At 44.2% G+C, this 23,478-nt stretch overlaps 3 protein-coding genes across 4 annotated transcripts in view; 1 reads left to right on the forward strand and 2 right to left on the reverse strand.

Annotated features, from left to right (window-relative positions):
- LOC119382648 (PHD finger protein rhinoceros) overlaps window positions 1-9,026 on the forward strand; it is a 49,085-nt gene extending 40,059 nt beyond the window's left edge. The window contains exons 17-18 of one of the 2 annotated variants that reach the window (XM_049412281.1): window positions 5,016-6,021; window positions 6,202-9,026. In XM_049412281.1, coding sequence (XP_049268238.1) covers window positions 5,016-6,021; window positions 6,202-8,507 — 3,312 coding nt within the window. In that variant the 3' untranslated portion in view covers window positions 8,508-9,026. Of the gene's footprint in view, window positions 1-5,015 lie in introns of both variants that reach the window. The other variant, XM_037650447.2, reaches the window with a different exon arrangement.
- Window positions 1-23,478, reverse strand: part of LOC119382646 (cyclic pyranopterin monophosphate synthase) — a 227,438-nt gene that overhangs the window by 79,238 nt on the left and 124,722 nt on the right. The gene's annotated exons all lie outside the window — the stretch shown is intronic.
- Window positions 12,968-17,586, reverse strand: LOC119382649 (mastermind-like protein 3). Its single transcript, XM_037650448.2, has 3 exons — window positions 16,528-17,586; window positions 14,646-16,133; window positions 12,968-14,548 (listed from the first exon to the last, which is right to left on the reverse strand). The coding sequence occupies exons 1-3, from the start codon at window positions 16,804-16,806 to the stop codon at window positions 13,430-13,432; spliced, it is 2,886 nt and encodes a 961-aa protein (XP_037506376.1). The 5' UTR covers window positions 16,807-17,586; the 3' UTR covers window positions 12,968-13,429.

A 23,478-nucleotide genomic window follows, 5' to 3' on the forward strand; every position in this document is an offset into this window, starting at 1 on the left:
CAGGAAATCGAAATTTCCAGAGCCCTCCACTACGGCATCCCTTGTAATCATATCGTGGTTTTGAGACGTTTAACCCCAGATATTATTATTATATTAATTTCCTGTTAAGACTAAAGAGTTTTAGTGCTGGCACCCGAAAGTGGCTTGCGTACGTAAGCCCTTGCATTTCTTTGTATTCTCCATGGGTGCGGCCAGGATTGCAAAGGAACACAAGAGCGTGCTTATGCAAGCAGCTTGCGGTTCCTGGCACTAAAATTCTCTACCGTGTCTGTAGTAAGGGCAGATAGCAAAAATACTTGCGGAATATTTAGATTCAAGGTAAAGAAAATATTAAATTATGTTTACTCAATAGTTTTTGTCGATTTACTTTGTCAACTGTTTGTTTCTGTTAATCAGGGAAGCACGAGTGAGGTGTGACCAGCTGAATTTGGCAATAACTATACACTCAAACCTCATTATAACAGTCTCATCTAAAACGAAAATACTAGGTTCGTTATACCCAAAAATTCGTTATAAACATATATTCGTAAGACTGTATATATGACAAGACTATTCTTCCTTTACTTCGTTATAGCCGATAATTCGATATATCCGTGTTCGTTATATCGAGGTTTGAGTGTAAATGCTCGTGACACTGCATGCACAGCCTTATGCGTGCTTCATGCAACATAAAAAGTACTTAACTTCAAGCCGTCATGACGTCGAATAAAGTCGGAAGGGACTGTATACAGTATGATCACTTGAAATACACCGAAAGGTTGCATGTGGTATGCAAACACAGTAGCTGCATTAGGCCTAACATGGTACGGCGCAATGGAGCCATCGGTAAAATCTGCTACTGTGTGGCTGACAGGCACAGAAGGTTTGTATGTTAGAGCTTCAGAACTGTGTTTTGATGTATTTTGAGCATAAGAGAATTAGGTACAAGTACTGTCACCTCAACAAAGTTTTCTTGTTCCTAAGTTTTCACTCGGCAATCGATCTTCTGCAAACTCATCTGAAAAGAGTGGGAGACTGGTGTGGTGAGGTTTGGGAGATTTCCTTTGCGTTTTTTTTTTTTTAATAAGCCAGCCAAGCTGCGACTACGTCACACGCAGTTATGGCAGTTTTATACAAAGACACTTATCGACGACTCACCCGATGACAAGCGCCAGCATAATCTTGCCAAGAGTAAGTCTGGTCACGTTGGGCAGCTACTGCGAATTATTGTGGACAATACTGAACAAGTGCTCAAATACCATATCAGTAGCGCAGTGTAGCCGTGTGCCTGTGTACATTAAAGGGACACTAAAGTAAAACAATAAATCGGTTTAGTTTGATAAATTTTAATCTGAGAACTCAAAAGTCGTTAATTTCACCATCATAGGTCTATTAATGCTGTAGAAAACCAAGACCAAAGTTTCATTTTTAAATTTTGCGCCGAAATGTCGGCGCATGACGTTATGGATTTCAAAGTGTATTTTTTCGTATTTTCGCGACATTGGCTCAATAAAATTTCTTGATACTTCGTATGTTCAGTCTATGGCCCCCTCAGAGGATAATGTACTTCATTTTTACTGATTAGGAACTAGTAGGACCTAGTACACACTGTCAAAATCTATGGCGTCACGGCGTTTGATGCAGGAACTTGAGTGTGGCGTCGCCACCAGTATTTTCTTTTTGCTTGTTTTCTTGCTTACCAAGTGTCTTCTCGCAACAAGCATGGCAATTTTGAAATTGTGAAAAAGTAATTTGCTAATACGAGCAAAATCGTTTTCCTCTTTAGTGTCTCTTTAAGAAAACACCTTGCTCCACAGCAGCTCATTATGCCTCATATAAACGGTGTTTACTGCATGTGCTTTGCACTTATTGTTTGATTGGACGATTTTTTGTTAATTAGTCTGCAGAGCTCCCAAAATTCGGGATCAGGTAAACAGGCATCTGTGCTTTTCTCATTGCATTTTACTACTCCAGTAGAAGGCTTACATGGTCAACTATCAAACATCCATCCATCAGTCACTCAATCAGTCAATCAATCGAACAAGTCAACCTTTCCTGTCACTTCTTCAGCATTACCATTCATCATGCTCCAGGCATGGAAAATTCATCATTTACCTAGTCGGTACTCTAACCTCTTACACAGATGCACCATAAAACCACTAAGTTTAACTTAATTTTATGTACGTGCAAGCAGTGGTAGGTTGAACTTTCATTCATGACATAAATGTGTATGCCTTGCTGAGAAATCATATTGTAGCCTGTGCAAGCTCATGGTGATCTGCAGGAACCCTACTTAAGCTATAAGCATGTATTACAAATGAGCCAATGAGTACAGTCTACTTTCACTCTGTTATAAAAAGAAACCAACATAGCCCAAAGGATAAAATGTTGCTTCTTATTCAGCGGCGTCTTTTTTTTTTTACCTCACGCTGTCGACAAGCATATAAACAACCTTTATACTTTCACTGAGTTACTTGCCTTGCAGTTAGAGCTCGTTTAGTGCAAAGGGTTTTTGTATGTGCTGGCCGCCATGCTTCACTTGAAGCGAAAGGACTTCTATACGGTGCGAGACAGTAACTGGTGCAGTTTTACAGTACCAGATGATCGATAAAACTAGAGGTTTTTCAGCGGTGATTTAAACCAGAGGGCCTAGCGTGTAATAATGTTAACTCTTTTGTTCTTTATCATTTTCATTTGTTGATTAGTTTTTTTTTGTTAAATGTTTACTTGTTAATTTTTTGTTTTCCATTTTTCACATCAGGTGGCTGAGCCCTGCTATTGCAGATGCACAAGTCATTCATACTCTTCGCTCCTAGTGGGGATTCTTATGCTTAGGCATTAATATTTCTGGTCACAAATTTTGGTGCTTTATCACGTAAGAAATTAGCGTGAGGACAAAGATGAGGCTTGTCTCGTCTTGTTCTTTCTCAGTTCGTGTGTTAATTTGGTGCCCTGCATGATGGATAGGAACTAACTAGCCCAATTTACTATCCTAATAAATTCTGTTTCAATGCTGAGCTGTTCGGGCAAAGGCAAAAGTTCGATCGCGTCTTAAGCTTAGGCATCTGTGGGGGAATAAAGTAAATAATCACAACTCTTTCCTTTTCTCCTTTTTGTTCCTCTTGTCAGCATGGCTGTGGCACCAATGAGAAAGAAAAAAACGCGGGATTGCATTGCAGATGGAAATAATTTTTTTTTGTAAAATGTCTTTTTGCCATTCACGCAACTTCACTGGGGATTTTCCCCACATATTAGCTTTGGGAAAAGCATTGCAGAAGGCTCACTGTGAAGCACATTGTGAGCATTGTTTCAGTAACAAGTTTTCACTTCTTCCTCGATGTAGGGGCCAATTTCGCATGACTCTGCAAGGTCAAGTAAATGTAACCAGCTGGAATTAGCTGGACTAGGCCATTTGCTGTCAGGGCTGGTGTGTGTTTGACTGCTTTGTACTGAAGCAGTTACTCTTTGGGTTTTGCTAGGCGTGACATTTTTAATTCCTCCACTGGATTGGCTACTGTTTGGCTACTTACGATGTCTATATGTAGTGCAGCAGCAGTTTCATGAAATTGTGGTTAAAGGTGGATTTCGCACTAACAATCATGTTTTGTGCATCTGCTTACTATCCCTTTTCTTAATTTTTTTAGATGCCCAATTGTAATTTATGTGCTAAGTTGTCATCTACTGTCATCCAAGTACAGCTATATTATCTACGCATAATGGAAATCAGCTTTGGTGTGCGTGGGTAGCCATTTAGTTACTGCTTGGATTCTCTTATGTCACATGGTTGGCTTTCTTTCTTAATCTTTCCTGCATTTTGAAATGTCTCTACTTGTTTCGTATCTGGGAGCTGGCAACCCTGGATTGTAGCCTGTATATGTCACACAAGCAGCATGTGAGCAGTGTCATTCGTCATGTCATTCAATCTGCCTGCTGATAAGTCATCTCAGTCAGTGTGTCCTTTTGTAATGAATAAGAGTGCTCAACACTGACTAACCAAATTCCCTATGCCTGTAGTGCCAGATCGCCGTTGCTTAATGTGATTGCAAAGAGCATGGGCTTCATGGCTGGTTTACTGTATGTCACTTAAGTGCTGCACACACTGTTAAATGTACACTCCTTTAGATTTTAGATTTTGTTTCAGTGCAAAAGTAAAGGAACTAAGGGGTGATCATGCACAGCCTAAAAGGCAGTTGCACAGAAGGTTTGTGTGCTACATTAAAATTACGAACTGTAACAAATGCTATGTCTTCCTCTTGTTTAATCCATGCACACTGTCGTATAAGTACTATTTCCATGGTCCTGAGTTGATACAGATTGTGAATCACCAGTGGCACATGCCCGCATACCATGGGCTGTGGTATGTGGGTATGTGCACTTCGTGACTGTGGGAAATGGTTTCATGATGTACATGCCAGGCATGTCATGCTATTCATGTCACGACCTATCAGTCATGTTCGTCATGCACTAATACCCTCCTATGTCAATTTCGGTTTATACCAAGTTAGCGAGATGACAACGAGAGTACTCAGACATGGGCAGCTAGATAACGGTCAAAGTGCCTTTGGTTTGTGAAGAAATGCTTCGCATTTAGAACATTGAGGCGCGAGGATGGAAACACGGATGCCATTGTTGATTACAAGCATACAGTGGTGGATGTTGCACTTGTACGGAGTTTTGGGGATAACATTTAGATTGCTCTAAATACATCCATATGTTATGCATATATGTGCTAGTTCTAGCCACCTAAATATTAGGCTAATTAGAAAGGACTGTTTTTTTTTTCTTTAAGTTGAGGCAGGCATCAGATTGATTGAGAAGCTTACATGGACAAAACATCAGAAAGTTATCCATGATAACATTTTTTTAGTGTGAACACCAGCAAATCACAGGAAACATTGCTTGTTATAGAATACATAAGTGCCTGATGCTCAAATTCACTTTATAATTAGTGCAAATAATTGTGGTAAGATCGGAATGCTCTCCTTTGCAATGCTAATAAGATGACTAACCTTTTTTCTTCACCGTGGCTTCTGCAGGTGCGGAACCTTTGCTACATGGTGTCAAGGCGAGAAAAGATAGCCAAGTCTCTGCTCAAGACAAGGGAGGAAATATTTGAGCACCAGGTAGCAATGCTAAAACCAGGAGGACCCAAGATGAGCGAGCGTGAGCGGGAAGCTGTCATTCTGGCCGGCCAGAGCGAACACGTTTACGACCGGCTGGTGTCTCCAGACCCATCGGGCCCCAAGCCATGCCTGCGACTTCTGCTGGATGCTCTTGAAGGCCGAGAGGTACCTAACCTCTACGGCCTGATAAAGAAACCACCTAGCACGCCGACTAGGCTCCCGAACCCTTACGCCAAGCAGTATGTCAACGGGCTTCGGTCACGGAGACTGTCTATGATGGGTGGGGCTGGGGAGTCCGAAGGCTGTGTTGCCCAAGACGAAGACAGCCAAGGTACTGCTGACTCTGCAACGACAGTTTCCGGCAGGGGGGATGTTGCTGCCAATCAGTCGTCGGTGAGCGCAGCTCACGTTGCAGAAGCTGCGCTGGAAACGCTCTGTGAGGAACAGCTCGAAGCTGGTGAAGAACGTGGCCAGACAGCAGGTGGAGAGAACAAATTGAGCAAAGATGTTGCAGAGATACAGGTGAGGGTTAGTCGAAGTCATAGGCTGGAAAGTGCGGAAAACACCCCCCGTACTTTGTCCAAGAGTGAAACCGGAAAGGAGGATCTTGGTGACACTGAAAGCAGGATGTCCACTCGAAGCCGAAATGTTGATACATTGAATGAAATTAGTGACACTGAAAGCAGGATCTCCGTTCGAAGCCGAAATTTCAATACTGTGAATGAAATTAGCAATACTGAAGGCAGGATGTCCACTCGAAGTCGACATGCTGATACTGTGAATGAAATTAATGACACTGAAGGCCGGGTATGCACTCGAAGCCGAGCTGCTGAGACTGTGAATGAAATTAATGACATTGAAGGCAAGTCCACAGATAGTCGAAATACTGAGACTGTGAATGAAATTAGCGACACTGAGGGTAGAATGTCCACTCGAAGCCAAAATGCCGATAGTGGGAATGAAATTAGCGACACTGAAGGCAGGATGTCCACACGAAGCCGAAATGCTGAAAGTGTGAATGAAGTTAGCGACACCGAAGGAAGGATGTCCACACGAAGCCGAAATGCCGATACTGTGAACGAAATTAGTGACACTGAAGGAAGAAAGTCCACTAGAAGCAGAACTGCTGAGTTATTGGATGAAATTAATGAAACTGAAGGCAGGGTCTCCACACGTAGTCGAAATGCTGAGACTGTTAATGAATATAGCGACACTGAAGGCAGGATATACACACGAAGCCGAAATGCTGAAAGTGTGAATGAAGTTAGTGACACTGAATGCAGAATGTACACCCGTAGCCGAAATGCCGATAGCGGGAATGAAATTAGTGACGCTGAATGCAGGATATCCACTCGAAGCCGAAATGCTGATAGCGGGAATGAAATTAGCGACACTGAAGGTAGCATGTCTACTCGAAGTCAAAATGCTGATACTGTGAATGAAGTCAGTGACACTGAAGGCTGTATGCTCACTCGAAGCCGAATTACTGATAGTGGGAATGAAATTAGTGATACTGAATGCAGGATGTCCACTCGAAGCCGAAATGCTGAAAGTCGGAATGAAATTGGTGAAACTGAAGGCAGGATGGCTACTCGAAGCCGCAACACTGATAGCGTGAATGAACTGAAAAAGGAGGACCTCAGCGACACTGAAAGCAGGATTCCCACTCGAAGCCGAAATGCTGATACGGTGATAAATGCCATTAAGGAAGAGAAGAGGGCAGACGATCCTATTGAGGCTGAGTGCAAGGCACAAAGGAGGAGCCGGAGGCTTGGGTCTGTCGATTCTATGAGAAGCACATCAAGAGGCGAAACAAGGAAAGAAGAAATTGGGGTTGTAAATAACAGGACCCCAACGCGAAGCCGAAGGCCCGAAACGGATCAATCCATGAGGAGTCATGCCTCACTTGAAAGTAAGGATGATACCTTAGACATTGGGAACAGGACACCGATGCGCTGTAGAAGGCCGGCAACTAGTGACATTATGCCAAAAGGTTCACCCAGAGGTGACACTAAGGAAAACGAACAAGGAGATGCAGGAAGCAAGACTCCAACAAGAAGCCGACGATGTGAGATTTCAGATGACGGCTTACGTAGCTTATTGAAAAATGAAATGCATCAAAAGGGACCGGTGAAATCGGAATGCAAGGTATCACACCAAAGTCGAAAGCATGAGCAGAAAACTGAAATTGATGAGCGGAAAGCATCTTTCTTACGAAATGAAGCCAAGAGTGAAGAGTCAGACGTAGGGAGCAGAAGTTCAAGTAGAAGTCGAAGATGTGATATGAAATTTGAGCAGGCCCAGGATGCAATCAAAGCATCTAAGAAAATGGAGGGTGAAGCCGACGAAATCAGGAAAGGAGAATGCAAGCCTTTCGCGCAAAGCCGTCGGCTGGAAGTCGGGAATGAGGCGGCCGATGGCGGGACAAGAAGTGCTTCCAGACAAGAGGCAAAAAAGGGTGATATTTCAGAAGTAGATGGCAGAGTGAGCATGCGAAGTCGGCGAGCTGATGTGCTCGTTGAATCTAGTGGTGACCTTTGCAAAGTTGTGCTGAGACAAGAACCTAAAAAAGATGACGCAATGGAGCAGGCAAACAAAAAGTTTGGTCGCACTACCCGACTTTCTGAGGCAAGGATTGAGCTAGTGCCATGTGACATGAGAGAGTTCTCGAAGAATTCGTGTCCGACAGACGAGGTTGAAACAAAAACCGGCAGCAGAAGTCGGCGGTTGAGGAAACAGACAACTGCTTCCTCCGATGGAGAGGATCCACAGCCGCCCACCTTGGCCTCCCTCTGTGAGTTTCCTGAAGAACTTAACGACGTGGGACGCTGCACACGCAGCAGCACCATACAGAAGCAGGAGGATGCTCGAGGTCTCGAGGAAGCGAGCTCACGCGAGCCTGCAGGAAACACGACCACTGCAGCCAGCAACTACGGGAAGCACACATCAGACGAAAACGTGCCGAAGAGGCCCGACCGTCGGGAGAGACGCGACAGTGTGGCATGCAGCGTGCTGCTTCCCGAGGCCCTGTCACCACCTCGTGCATCGTCGCTGAGTGGCTACAGGATTCCAAAGAAGGCCAAGGCCCCCAACGGGATGCTGGAGGACCGGCGTGGAAGCTCTCCAGTGTCGCCTCTGCACGAGGTGCCCAGCCACTGCTATGCGGGCAGTGATGGCTACACTAGAGGGCGATCGCACGTGGTCAATGTTAGGCGGCCCGTGCTGGGACACCACTGCGAGGGCAGGGGGGGAGCATATGTGGAACGATGGAAGCATGACTTGGACTTTGCAATTCCCACGGGCAACTCGGCGGCGCCCGATTGGACTGGCAAGTTGGAGGTGAAGGAGAATGGGAGCCGTTACCCGATGCGGTATCGGCCCAGATTTGGCGGCAAGGACAGTTAGCCTCTTCTTCATGTAACCTGCAGATTGCACATGTATTATAACATTGTCGTATAATGTACATACTCATTGCTCATATGTTGTTACTTTCCTGCATTCCGCCTTTGACTCCACTTTTTTTTTTCTCTTTTTCTCGTTTTTTTTTTTCACCTCTGTAGTAAACGTTCAAAGTGCTGACAAGGGGCTGTGTTCCAGATTACGTTTTTTTTTCCACTTTTTCCAAAATCCTAGTTTTCTTTTATCAGATAAGAAAAGAAAGCGCAAATTATCTTAACACTATGCCTACAGAGAGCCTCTGGTTCTTTAAATGAAAATGTATTTTTGCAATGACACTTGATTGGTACTGCTCAGATTTGGCAGCAATATGCAGTGTCAAAATACTATGACTGTACAGTTAAAACTGCACTGAATTTTAGCATTTGTAAATATGCCAAGTGTACAGTGTTTTAGTGTTGTTTAAAAATAAACTGGGCTCTTTTACTCCTTTGCAGGGAGCAATGAGCTTTGGTTCATGACTTGTCATTCTTGCATGTCCTCTGGTTCATTCTGGGCAGCAAACTTCCTCTTGCTCAGTTCCGTATATACACACACATAAAAGAATCGCGTAACATTTTTATATACTGAAGGTTGCATCTTTCACAACTTTGCTATTTCATTTAGAGACCCTCGTACTTATGCAGAGTTTTAATTTTTTGTTTCGTGCGGCAACATCTGCACTCTCATAGGTAAGGCACAAGAGATGCTGGTCTCTTGCCATGTGTCGAACAGGGGGTGAAAGACTAACCTTGTTGACACCATGTGGATGACAAGAGAATAAGTAATTAAAAAAGGACATTGATGTCTGTCACAATAAAATAATTTCTGTTGCTATTATGTTAGTTTGTAGGCTGACTTCATGTTCACAAGTTTTCTCAATTGACAAGCACTGATGAATTAACAAAGAGAGTTGGGTTAGTTTCCACCAATGCATTTACTGAAGCATATCTACATACATGAACGTGGATCTTTAAAAAATTTAACTGAATGAAGTTTAATACACTTATTCAGTTTTTTCTGCAGATTCCAAATCTTCAAGTCAGTAGATTTTTATTAGCTGCGTTAGAACAAAAGATATGCAATTTCTGAAAGCATATTTTTTACGGTGCTTTTTGGCAACATTGCTTTGTCAAACACAAAAACAAAGTATGTGCCAAGACTGCCAGAGAGAGCTGGTTTAGCCGGTGATGCTAATCCAATTGTTTTCAACAAACCTCCAGTGCAATATAAATAGATGCAAATATGAGTGCAAATTTTTTACTACATACTATTTATGATTATCGAGAATTATAAATTGACGTACAGTATTATAAGAGAATAAATAGCATCACCGGCTAGACCAGCTTTGTGGCAATCTTGCCACGTACTTTTGTGTTTGACAAAGTAAAGTTGCCAAAAATCTGCAAGAAATATGCTATATAACTTCGTATAAATGGCATATATTTTGTTCTAATGCAGCTATTAAATGTCTACTTAGAGATTTGAAATCTGCAGAAAAAACTGAACACGTTTATTAAATTTCATTCCGTTCACCATACTATTTAAAAAACACTTTTTAAGACCCACGTTTCGTGGGAAAAGAACGAGTGCAAGTTCTTCTGTTAGACTCCCCAACTGCCACGTTCACATCCTCCATGAGAAACATTCTTTGACTCGTGCCTGACTTTTTGCAGTAGGCAAGCTACTTGTTGTCTTTCTGGTAAAAATACACCCACAAGCAATTTTATTAAAATGATATGAAACTTTCAAAAATCACACATTACAAGATTAGCAAAGGCTGTAGGCTTTGCCTTTTTGGTTCAAATACACCCACAATAAACTGAGAAATTTCATGAAAATTTCAAAAATTGCACATTACAAGATTAGCTTGCCCTTTTGGTCAGAAATACACCCACAAACAGTTCTTTCTATTAATATGGGATGACACTCAAAAATTGTAAATTGCAGAATTAGCAAAGGCACGAGAGATGCTCCATTGGGTCCATTTTTGACCAAAAGGTAAGTTTGTAGCCTTTCAAAATCTTGTATTTTTTATCTTTGAAGGTTCCCATTTTAATAAAATCGATTGTGGTCCATTTCTGACCAAAAAGGTAAGTATGACCTTTGTAAATTTTGTATTTTTGATTTTTGAAGGTTTCTTCCCATTTTGACAAAATCGATTCTGGGTCCATTTTTGACCAAAAAGGCAAGTCCTGTTATGCCTATAGGCTGTAGCCCGTCTTGCTATGTCTTTCTGTGTGCTTGTTGCAAAATTTAACGTTCGATAACTTCTATGAAGGAAAAAAGCCAATGAGCCTAGGTCAAGCTGACCTGGGACAATTCCAGCACATACCAATTAGGTACTCGGAGCTCAGAGTTCAAGACGCACGCTGGCATAGCCTGTATTACAGCTTCAAGTGTGCTTGTCAGGACGAAAGAGTAGAATTAGCGCTTAAAGGAGCCCTGCAATGTTTTTCTTTTTTTCCGTCTGCCTTCTGTACCACTGGAGTGTGTGTAGTATGTTTAATACTGGGATGAACGCAAACAGAATGATTAAAATCGGTGCATGGGAACAAACGTTTTTTTTTCACTTTGCGGGTGACGTCAATGACAGATTCCAGTCATTGCGCGCCTCTTTTTGAGACATACCAGAAGTCTGGCCTCAAGATGATCGTTTTCGAAATTTAATATTTAAAAAGTTTTTATCAATTTTAGCGCACAACAATGTGGCCTTGCTGGGACCATATGAATTCTTGCGACTTGTCTCAAGCCAATCAAAATGCACAGAGTGTCGTCACTGCTACATGATAAATCATGACTTATGATAAAAAAAATCGCCGTTGTGTGCCACTGTAGTCCGAAATAAGTGTTTTCTCCACCGAAATAAAATTGTGACAACTTAGTTTTCGGTGTTGCCACTTGTGCGACAATATTGGTGCATTCCACAGTACCAGAAACAGCAATGAAAATGACGTGCTTAATTTGTGTTATAGGGTCCCTTTAAATCGTATTCGACTTGACCACTGCTACCTCAGATTCTAAAAATTGTGGCAATTGAATTGTGAGGTAATACTTGGGTCAAAATTGTTGGGTTTAACATCCTAAACCCACGATATATGAGGGACGCCGCAGTGGAGGGCTCTGGAAATTTCGACCACCTGGGGTTCTTTAACGTGCACCTAAATCTTGCATGGGCCTCAAGCATTTTCGCCTCCATTGAAAATGTGGCTGCTGCGGCCGGGATTCGATCCCTCGACCGTCAGGTCAGCAGTCAAGTACCAGAACCACAAGACCACCATGGCAGCTTAATACTTGGGTCATTCAACAATTACTTGGAAAAGTGTTTCAGGGCTCCTTTAAATAGCAAGAGCACCACTTTCATTAGGTAACAGGTGCAGGAATGAAACATTCAAATTATTGTCTACATGCCTTTGCATCGCATACAGAATTGCAGTTTGGCCTAGTTGGGGCTCGTATCTGAATAGTCTTTGTAGTATACGAACACACAGACGAAAGATTAGACTGTTTGCTTTGGTCTGTGTGCCAGTGTCGTTCAAGATCTGTTCAGCATAGCAGAAAGTTAATTATGAAAGCGACAGCAATCTAGTTTCCCCCGATACTTGCCTTGTGACATTTTCCTACAGTGCGATGTTGTAATGCCTTCGAGATCAGCCCAGAGCATAATGAGACTGTTTCAACGGTTCTTCAATACGCAGTACTTTTGCACCATCCACTTCACCTTTCTGCAGCTGCAGTCATCACACACATAACTACCTTACAAATAATGTTCATACATCCGGCAACACTTGACAGAACCACGACAAAAAATGCTGGATATCCAGGTACATACGAAATGCTTAGCATAGTAATGATTACCAGAGCACATGGGTCCTCATAATTTTCATGAAGATGGCAATTTGTGGGTGCTCTAGGTGTGTTTGTGCCGTCACGGTTTTGATGCAGACGGATATTTCAGAGAGATGAGTAACATGCACTGTTTCACTGTGCTCATATGGCTCTTCCTGGAATAGGGCAGCATTCTGGCTTCTGCTGCTGCCATGAGTGCTGTGTGCATGCACATTGGCATCAGTTTAAATAGGTATAGTTTTCCAAATCATTTTTCAACGACACTGCAAGAAAATGATGTTTGGTTGCTGTACATACAAGGCCGCACTTTCCTTTGAAATTTACATAAAACCTTTTCATTGTATATGGGCTATTTTGAGCAGGAAACATTATGATACTTGCTAGGTTTCATGCTTGATTCCTTCAGCATGCTATGTGGTCACAATGGGAGAACAACCGGACAGTGGCATATTTGCCACTGATTCGCTTAAGCTGTGCCATTTTTGTCCTCTGCTGTGCAGCTCAAGTTCGTACGCATGCTATCCCCCAAAATTAAACAAGATGTCTATAATTAAAAAAACACACAAATATGCAACACCTCCTGTGAAGATAAGGCAGGCTTCACTTTTATTTTGAAAATTGCATAATTGACTGTAAAGCTGTGCGGCGCTTACAGGATTTGGCAACAACTTTTGTTTCTGATGTAGAAAAACAAGAACACAAGTATACATATATATATATAATATATAGATGTACATATATATAATTATACTACAGTAGAACCCCATTATTTACAGGCAGTCATGTGGTGCATAGAAGAGACACCAGTGGAATAAAACCAAGGGAGCGGCTTTCTCGTCTGAACAATCGCTCACTTTCGCTTAATATTGTATAAACGAATGCCTTCAGTTAAAAACAATGTGCTGTTATTCATACAATGCTTTGAGAGTATGTGGAATAAGTAAGATCATTTGAGTTGTTTATAAAAAAATTCATGCAAAATGTGCAGTGTACATTGTATATAAAAAAAACAGTAAATGTTCATGGATGTGGTCTGTGGTTTTTCACTTGCCTCCGAGCACATCATCGAGTATTCCGAAGTTCGAGTTGACAGGGTCAAAGTTCAGAAGGTCCGAATCGCTGTTCTCGATGCTCTCGAGAAACTCGAGATTAAAGTCTGAAATGCTTGATGAGAATGAGGGTGAGAAGGTGCTCGTCTGTGGTGCTGTGCTGCGTGGTGGAATCTGCAACTGAGGCAGTGGTGGCAGTGTTGATGTCGTGGCTTGCTGTGGCTGCATACTCAGCTGTGGTGGCTGGAATGGCGGGGGTCGAGGAGCCGATCCTGGCTGTGCTGTGCTGAAGACAACCCTGCTCTGCGCCTGCGACGTTTGTGTCTGGAAGCACACCCTCTGCTGAGGCTGCTGCTGCTGCTGCATTGCCTGGCCCATTGCACATTGCCACTCACGCTGTGAAGCAGCGAAGTCTGCCGAGAGTTGTGGCGTCATCGTGGCATTTGTGTACGAGGGTTTCTGGGCCACAGTGACAGAGGCTGCTGACAACGAATGCCTGATGGGCCCCGACATCTGCTGCGGAGACGAAGCTCTCACGGGCAAGGGCATTCTAGAGGTGCCAAAGCCGAGTGAGCCAGGATTTTGGAATGGGACAGAGCTCATGCTGGTGGGCTGCCTGGCTGCCATGCGTTGCACGTATTGTTGAGGATGTGAAGGAAGTTGGTTGCTGGCGACTGGCACGGAGGGCCGAGCCACGCGCAGTGGTCCCTGTTGTGGCAGTCCCTGCAAGCCCATCGGATTTTGGACCCGAGCTGTGTAGTGTTGCAAGTGGTGTTGTGGAACGATTGAGCTTTTGTTTTGGCTGTAATGAAGGCGGAAGCTTTTTACGTCCGTTGGCGACGAAGACGGAGGCCTGGTGAGCTGGTTGGCCTCCATGAACTGAATTTGTGAGAAGCCTGGCTTATCCCTGTGCTGCTGCATTTGTGCTTGTTGCTGTTGCTGCGCTTGTTGCTGTGCCTGGAAGTGTGCAGCGGGTCCAATACTGCTCCGGTTCATGCCTCTTGCATTGCCGCTTGAAAATGCTAGCGCATCTGCGTACGATGGATTTGATGATATATTCAGTGGTGAGATGTCTTTTGTGTCCTTCATGCCTTGTGGCTGCATTGCATTTGCCTGCGTTAAAGAAACAAAGGAAAAAGTAAGACACATTGCTATTAGTAAGCTTCCTTATGCAATGTCACTGGTAAAGCAATGTACACAAAAAACTCACTTGAATTGTACTATGGCCAGATGGACCCATCATCATGGAGGTTTGTGAAGACATGGGAGATGATATTTGTTTTGGAAATTGTGATGGGCTTTTAACAAGGGGAGGTGATGGTGCACTGTTGACTTCATTGAACTTGGCCAAGCTTGCCTTGAAGTTGTTGACAAACGCCGTCTTCTCATCGGTGCTGTTGGTATACTGCACTCCTTTAGGCGAACACCTCTGCTGTTCTTGCACTGGCATTTGAGAGACAGTTTGGCATCTTGCTGCATCAAGAGGGTTACTGGATACCGCATAGGGGCTCTGAGCACCGTTAAGTTTTCCAAAAGCAACACCTGTCAAGGCATTCCCGGCCCTGGCTGCATTGTCGGCACGAAAATTGGACTGAATTGTCGTCGTCAATGCTTGGTTTCCAAAGCCAACATTAGGAAACATGGTTGATGTCTGCATAACCTTGGAAGAATTAAGAGAGTTATCTGCACTGCTAAAGATCGCACTGCGTGATGCTGCTAGAGAAACATCAAAATTGTCCCCGGGGGAAAAGTTTTGCCGAGGAACGCCCAGGCCAAGTGAGTGCTTGTCATGACCTTGCTTGTGCTGCTGGTGCTGCTCTGCCATTTGTTTCAATGTTTGAGCTGCAGGGCTTGGTTCCGAAAGCTTGAAGTCCAGGCTGCCCATATTCGATGCTGAAAACTGGTTAGCACGAGTGTTGCTTGGGGAAAAGCTCTGCTGAGGCAAACACGGAGCATTCGCAGCCATGCTGTCGATGGCAGCTGAAGACCGCTGCTCGTATGGTGAAACCAGCACCTGCGATGCTTGACTTGTGGCTATGAATGACTCACTGCCACTAAATCCTGCATGTTGCTGCCTGCCCTTCTTCTCATTTAAAGAAACGTTGCCTATACCTTCACTTTTGACTGCTTCTAAGCTTTCGGTATCTTTTATACCTTCCATACCGTAGCTGAAATTGAAATCAGTCATCAGATCTGACGGATTTGTTATGTCATCAATGAGATGCCGCAGAATCTCAGGGTTGTCTACCCAAACTTCGGAGGAATCTTCTGGCAGGCCCAGATTCGGAAATGCATCAAGAAACTTTTCTCCAGTATCTGCACTCTCATCCTGAACTGCTGCTGCTGAAGTAGTGGCTTCTTGTGAATGTGCACAGTCGTTCGTTTGGCCGCAATACCCAAGGCTATCACATTCTTTCTTCACATTACATAGCAGAATAGATGAGTCGTGGCTGGTCCCTGCTGACCCTGGAGATTTGGGTGCAACGGATTGCTGTTTGATGCATTCAAAGCCAGGAATCTGCATCTGCTGAGAGTCCAAGCTCATCTGCTTCTGTTGCTGGAGCACATGCTTATCCGAAGCAGAGCTGCTTGTGCGAGCCATCTTGCTATGCCGGTGGTCCTTGTCATCTGACGGCCCTGTATCAGCAGCTGGATCGTGGGATGCTTCGATATTCACAGCCGGCCTTTTGTTGGACTTCTGTAAAACACATAATGACAATTTCAAAGTTAGGTTCTGCGAGAGTAACTGCTCCTGAAAGCTCTAGTACCAGACATTCAGTGAAACAGACACAAAAACCAATTCCTCTTATTCGTGCATTTACAAATGCTACCCCCACCCCCCTTCCTATTTCCCACGAGTGAGGAGACTATGTACTGCACTCGGAACTGCGGCGTAGACTGAATGTGATGTGAGATATGCATTACTGATTGCCAGGCTGCATTGGACGTCTGGCTGACACAGGTTCACAAGGGGTTCCCAGACTGGGCATGCAGTTACATCAGCCAAGACAAGCGATCGCTGTAGGCATAACGACGGTCTAAGGACAGAACAGACGTCTCTGCAATGCAAACATCTGACACACACGGCTTACCTGTAGGATGTTCTTGTGCGAATCTGCGGACGATGTAGCTGCCGCTCCGGACGAGTCCTTCAACGACTTGTGTTCGCTCTTCTTCGATTTTTTCGCCTTGGATTCCAAGTAGCGCTGCTTCAGCAACAGCGTTTCCTGTCGCTGCTCTTCGTAGACAGCATTGGCGGCCTGCTCGTAGCGCGGGAGTGTGGCGTTGTGGTGTCGGCGGTACAGTTCGATTCGTCGCCGCAACCGGTCGACGACAGCCTGCCGCTTGGGCGGCAGCACGTCGCCCCTCATGTTCGCACCGCACTCACTAAGCACGTTCACGCGTCTTGGAAAGTCAGGACCGAGCGTGCCATCGTACGCTGCGCACCACTGCTCGCGCTCCACAGTGAGAGCAGCCGTGAGTCACACACAGGATGTTGGCCACAGGCGAGGTCTACGCTGCGCTCCCCGAAAGTCCGATATCGGAAACAACTCAGCCTGCTACATGAACTGTCGTACTCTCACAAACCACGGTTCCACTTGCACCAACCGTCGAGTCACTGCACAAGGGACAGCGCCTCTGACGAACGCTGGCCTCGCTCAGCTTGCGTTCCTCGCTACGGCGGTTCGGTTGTCGAAGTACTCCGGAACATCTTCGACCACAACGGTCCACATCACCCGCAGAACTGCCGTGGACGAAGCTCGGGCTCATCCCGCGATCAGAGTTCGTTCAAGTCATTTCGCGTCGGCCCAGATCACAAAGGAACATCTCTGCTCTGACCTCCTCAGCACCTCCGCCAACGGGACGGCACGGCCATGTTTTACTTGCTTTTGTTTTTGACTGCGCACAGACACACATACGCACACACACACTGCTGTCTCGATGGTAGCTTTGTCGAGCCGTCCAAACGCAGGAAACGCACTGTTTACTATTCGACTGGTCGACGCTTATCGTCACGATGATACTGCGCAGGGGCCTGACTCCAAGGAACTTCGCGGAAATGTTGGACCCTTTCGTGTTTCGCAAACAGGCTGGACCTGGGCTGCAAAACTTGAAATCCGCCCGTCGGAACGAAAAGAAAACGAGATCACAAAGCTTCACCAAGCATCGTCTAGAGGGCAGGCAAGCAATTAAAAGCCTCCGTGATCACAGTTCAAAACATTTTTTGTTATGTCCACTAGATGTCAGGCACAAAAATTTCCCTTCAAGGCGATGATGTTTTCAGCATACCTACAAATAAAAAGAAAACGCTTTTTGGCACTTTCAGCATAGCCTTGGAGATTTGTATTTTTACCTTGCATGATAGAACCGATAGAACTACATTCGTGCACTTATAATTCACACCCCATAGAGTTTCTATGTCACACCCCTTGAGGCATACCTTTGTCATCTATCCTGCGCGCCTTGCGCTATCGGCGCGTGCTCAGCATTACGATAATCGACTCCCCGTATGATGCGAATGTTCAGAAACCTTTGAGAAACCTATGAGGGACCACGGCGCAGCATCTTTGGGGGCCGAGCGTGTGAGACAACACCCTTATTGCTGAGCGCCAGGCCGGGATGTTGTGTTGTTGTGTTGCCCGGCGGCACTGGGGATCGAACTCGATAGTCAATACCTCCCGCATTGGAGGTGGACGCGTTAACCAACGTTCTTAGATTCTGTATCTAAAAACGTTGGCTTTAACCAACCTCATGACCAACGTTGCCAGCAGCAACGATCATCGTCGGTCTTGCGTGTCTTCTCTCTGGGATTGCCACCTTACCACTAGAAGGATGGGGTTAAGGAAGGTCGGCTGTTATTCGTGGTTAAATTTATGCCGAAAAAAGAAAGACGACGCTATGTTCAGTTTTTGACACGCATGTCATGTATTGTAACAATGTTTGCCTAGTCAGAAGTCAACACAATGTACATGTACAAAAAAAAACACACAGCTAACCAACTATTCTGTTGGCATAAATATAAATGCCATCTACACCATTTGGGACATATAGAGCCCCAGCAATTATTATTAATACATGTCGTGCACGGCCAGGAGTCAGCTCTCATTCTGACGTTGAAATCTCCAGTCTTTCAGAACAGACACCGATGTAATTTTCATTTTCACTGCTTCGAAGGTGGAGAATTTACACTCGTGATGCAAGCACGTAACCACTGATGTTCATTTTTCGCTCCAGTTAAATGATCGGTATAACTGGAGGGCTCAATTATTTTGTGTTTTTATGGGCACAATTAGATAGAAATTGGTTGAAAATTTTGTAACAGTTTTCGTGACTGAAGAAAAATATTCAGTACCTTTGAAGTTGCTGGATTTACGCTTATAAAATGCAAAAAAAATAAAATAAGTAATCGTGATATGAGGGCCAAAAAACCGACCAATGATGGCCGGTCTTAGGTGTGGACCAGCAACCTGCTCACTGTCTAAAAAACCGACCGGCCTGTTTAAAACCGGGCAGGTGGTAACCCTACTAGTAGAGAACACCTTTGTGAAACTGCCCCAGCTATCTTAATTTTTTAAAAGGGGCCGTAAAAAGAAGGAAGCAGCTCTATACAGACTGGCGCGCAACACTACAACAATTTCACTATCAATTTTTGTTTTGACGGTAGCGTCACCTCTCAGCAATCACACATTTTGTAGGCCTGCAAATTTTGCATGTTTTTGAAGTTCTCACCACTTCAGCTCTTACCATTAGCCTGACTTTCTTCAAGAGTGCTGTACAGTGCATGCAATTCTGTATGTGCCAAAACGCCCATTGCTACACGTGTGACCACGCAATCGAAACACACACCTGCCAGTACGGTAGGTTGGCGGAGATGACGCATGTGCTTCTTTTGCAGGTGATTCAACAATATCCATTGGTGTAGAGACTGCATCGCCTGCAGCTGTGCATATGAGGGCTCTTTACATAGGTATCATGGCGTGTCAATGTCAGATCAGCCCGACTATAACTGTATATGATATTAGCACCTCATGCTAGAAAAAAAATGTGTAAAAGAATGCATACATGAACATTTTTAAAGGTGTTTGCAGCACAAGCATGCAAGTGCTGAAGGAAAGGCGACACAGTGAAGAACGAAAGGCAAAGAGAGACGCACACTCTGTTCTTTACTGTGTCACCTTTCCTTCAGCACATATGTGCTTGTGCTGCAAACACCGCCAAATCGCCGTTCTTCTGCATGAACATTCTTGGCTGTGATGGTGGGCGGACATTTAAGAATAGGTTTTTGGTCAGAGTATGGTAAACTGTGATCTCACAGTTACGTGATTTTGATTCAGTGGTACGCATTTCTTGTCATGGAATTCATTGTGCAGTGCTCAAGTTCTCAATCACTGGAGTTCTGAAGGCTTGCAATGATTAAGTGGACCAGTGGCATCCAGCATTTGTAACAGTAACATTTCTTGAGCAATTTATCATAATCGGTGCACCAGTGAGCTGACCACGACAATTCGTCAGTCTTCATTCATCAAGTAAGAACAAATGGCCTACTTCTCTGTCGACGATTTTTATTGCGCAGACAGTTAAAACTTAAATCATGCTCTACCAATTTTAACAAACCCAATCGTTCACCATGGTTTCCAAGACAAAATATTCCTTACTCTTGAAATCAATAATTTCGGGATGACATCAGAACTATATTCCAATGCAATGTGTGAGGGCACCTGGACTGTTGGTGTTGGCAGCATCAACAGTAAACTCTCTCTCCCTCTCTCAAACTAATCTGCCCTTTTCCCCTTCCCCGTTGCAGAATAGGCCAGGCTAACCACACTCAGCCCTGGTTAACCTCCTTGCCATTCATTTATTCTTTCCGTTCTCTCCCTCTCATTTGGCATGCACAGCTGCTACGAAAGTTAACTAGTGGCTATGTAACACAGGAACAAATATTTTTAATAACAAAATGCAAAAAAAAATGCTCTGTAAATTGTTCACTGATGCCGGTAAAAATTGCTGTTCGAAAAAAAAGAAAAGTCAAAGCCATAAATTATACAATTGGTGACAATCCACGAATAAATTCCAGTTGCCTTTCACCTCTGTTAGAGAGCGGTCCACCTGAAGTATGCGTGTCGCTACACTACTTGGAAAATAATTGCCTGTTCTAAGCTCAAGCTTACTTTGGATGAGCACAGTTATCTCCTATGAAATTTGTCAAGAAGTTCAGAGGTTAATTCTAAACACAAGGAGACCTGTATGGTGAAATTAATCATCTTAAACGAACAAAAGTGCCGATGTCACGCATACAAGCTGTACATCACCATAGCATAGATTGCAGTCTTAGGTGTCACCGATAATGCGCGAAGCTGTCTTGTAATTATAAGGCTGTCACTGACTACGGCCACTGGGCAAAGCAGAAGCTACTACAAGTTAAAGAAGAAATGCCTCTTATAAGAATTGATAAACCACATAAATAATCTGTAAATACCTTGCATCTGCATTACATCTGTATTAGCAATCCAATGAATGTCTTTTCTTTACATAAACCCTTTATTGACATTTTTAAGAATATATGCAAAGGCCTCAGCTGATCAAACGTACTCACTATGGTCAATAAAATTTGAATACCTTTTCAGTGCAAATTCACTTTAAGCAGTTGCCTATGCAAACATGTTCAAATCATATTTGCATGAAGGAATCAGAAACGCACGAGTACTGTTGGGCTGGCGCATGACCATATTAATTCGCACTGCAATATAAGAAAAATAAGATAACACTCGTTTAACAGCCCAAGGTGGCGTTGCCCATGTGTCTTACGTAAAATTGTCTATACTCCTACTGGTTACTAGATACCAGTAGTTGGACAATGGAAACTGAAGAGTACAGCAACTCGTCGCCAACTTAACTTATAAAGAATCTGCACCGCACACTTCTCACATTTGGTTAAAATGGATCAATTAGGCATGTATTTTACAGCTACACAAGTCGCCACGTTGATCGTGTACATGTGGCAAAACATGCTTGGCAACACATGTATGCACCAGGCGGGAGAGTATGATTTGCACTTTAACAGCTCGGAGTTGCATGATCTAAACGTCACGTACGACGTCATACCACCGCCACACATTTAGAATGAAAGGCAAGGTTCTGCCTGGCGCTACATAAGTATCGCTATTAATTGCCAGTGTCAGTGGTTGGCCTGCCGTGCCGCTTCGCGGTTCTCACCATGTGCAATATTTCTGCTCAGGTCACATCACCGAGAGTCTGAAGTGCAAGTAGACTCGCCCGAAATGTGCCTTTGCCACATTTTAAACAACTTGTCCGTGAAATACAGAAATCCTTTGAATGGCCAAAAGTGGAGGTCACGAGAGTAACGGTTGCCATACTGTGAATTTATCAAACAGCAGCTCAGAAATGTTTCAAGTCATTAAAAGACAAAAATATTTTAATGGAATGTAAATTCACAAGAAAACCACAAGGGCACCTAACCAATCTTTAACACCAGTGCCAGCTTTCAAATTTGCACATACTTGTCCTAAACACCCACTTTTGACTACAAAACCACACTCCATGAATCGCTGCAAGCGTTTACTGCAGTCGACTTCAGTGCCGTTATTTTTGCCACACTTGCTGCAACTTGCAGTTGTGTGATCTGAGCAAAAGTGAAATTTTTAACGGCACAACCTTTTATGGGCTTAGTTGAGTAGCCATTTTTAATGTCAGTGTCGGTGGCCACATGTCTCGGTCAGTCATTGTAGATAATGAGAGAAAAAAAAAATAAAATCTCAAATTCTCACTGGGACCAAACCTAAGTGCCATGAAGGCTAGTGTATTTCACCACCAAGTCACGCAAGTGCTTGCAACATGGCCTCGCAGGAGAGCCTTTAGAGACATCTGTGATGTGGGTGCAAATGAGTGATGGTGCCTGTGTGTGATGTACTGGAGGATGATGACGAGGACACTGGTACACTTGGTATAGCGACTTCCGGAAGAGAAGAAAAGTTTCGAGACAGAGTTTGGTGTTAGACACTATCAGGTTACCAGGCCCGAGTGGCAAAGCTCTGCTACGCGGTCCACGAGTTGAAGTTGAGGGCTTAACGTGGCCGTTAATGTTCTCTTCTTCCAGTGCTTCACAGCATCAAGACTAGTTCCCCTGACAGACTTCAAAGCCATTTCGTATCGCTTGTCATCTCGCCTAAGTCGTACGACTCTCTAGAGGGTGTGTCGGCCCAGGCTATCTGATCATTCTGTGATAAGTTTCCTTATTAACTACCTCTTGCATCTGTGTTTATAAGGTTTGCTGTGGTGAGTGAGCTTCTTTTGCATTTGCATAAAGTGGCGCTTAAAGTGGGCATAAAGCCCCATCAGTTTGGTGGGACCATCTACATTCCCAGCCTGAATGTACTGAGAATCACATTATCATAGCATCTTATCATGCAAGCAGTCACACGCGCAGCTACATTTGCATAGCATGACACAGCATCATATATCATGCCATTTCGATTGCACAGTCTGGCTGGTGCAGGCACATTTGCGCCAGGAAAATGGCAGTTTTACCGTATTACACCACGTATCAACAGTAATGAGATACGGGGCATGGCTACTGTCCCAAGGATTCAGACTGATGCACAATGGTGCCTCCTTGCAAGATGCAGACCACTCTGCTTCGAGTCATGTGGAGGCTGTAACCAGGCAACATCAGGCTCAACAGACCGCCATGCTGAAAGCTGTGCAAGCCAGAGGTCTTCTACATTGGGTAGACAACGTGCTTGAGAAAATGATGCTAAAAAAATCACAGCATATCCACGTGGTGAATGATGATGAGTGGGGCGAAGCGAGCTCGCGCTGCAGCACGGCGATGGCATTGGCGCGAGCGTGGTCCTTCTTCAAGGAAGATATTGTAGCGCGCATTCTGGTATGCAGTAGAAGAAGACGACGTTGACGAGTGAGACGTGAGTGTTCGCCTGCGTGGCATTCTTTCTTCTTTACTGCACGCGTTCTGGTATGCAGTAGAAGAAGACTACGTTGACGAGTGACACTCTCATGCGTGTTCA

This window comes from Rhipicephalus sanguineus, chromosome 2 (genome assembly GCF_013339695.2).
Source record: "Rhipicephalus sanguineus isolate Rsan-2018 chromosome 2, BIME_Rsan_1.4, whole genome shotgun sequence".
Taxonomy (NCBI): domain Eukaryota; kingdom Metazoa; phylum Arthropoda; class Arachnida; order Ixodida; family Ixodidae; genus Rhipicephalus; species Rhipicephalus sanguineus.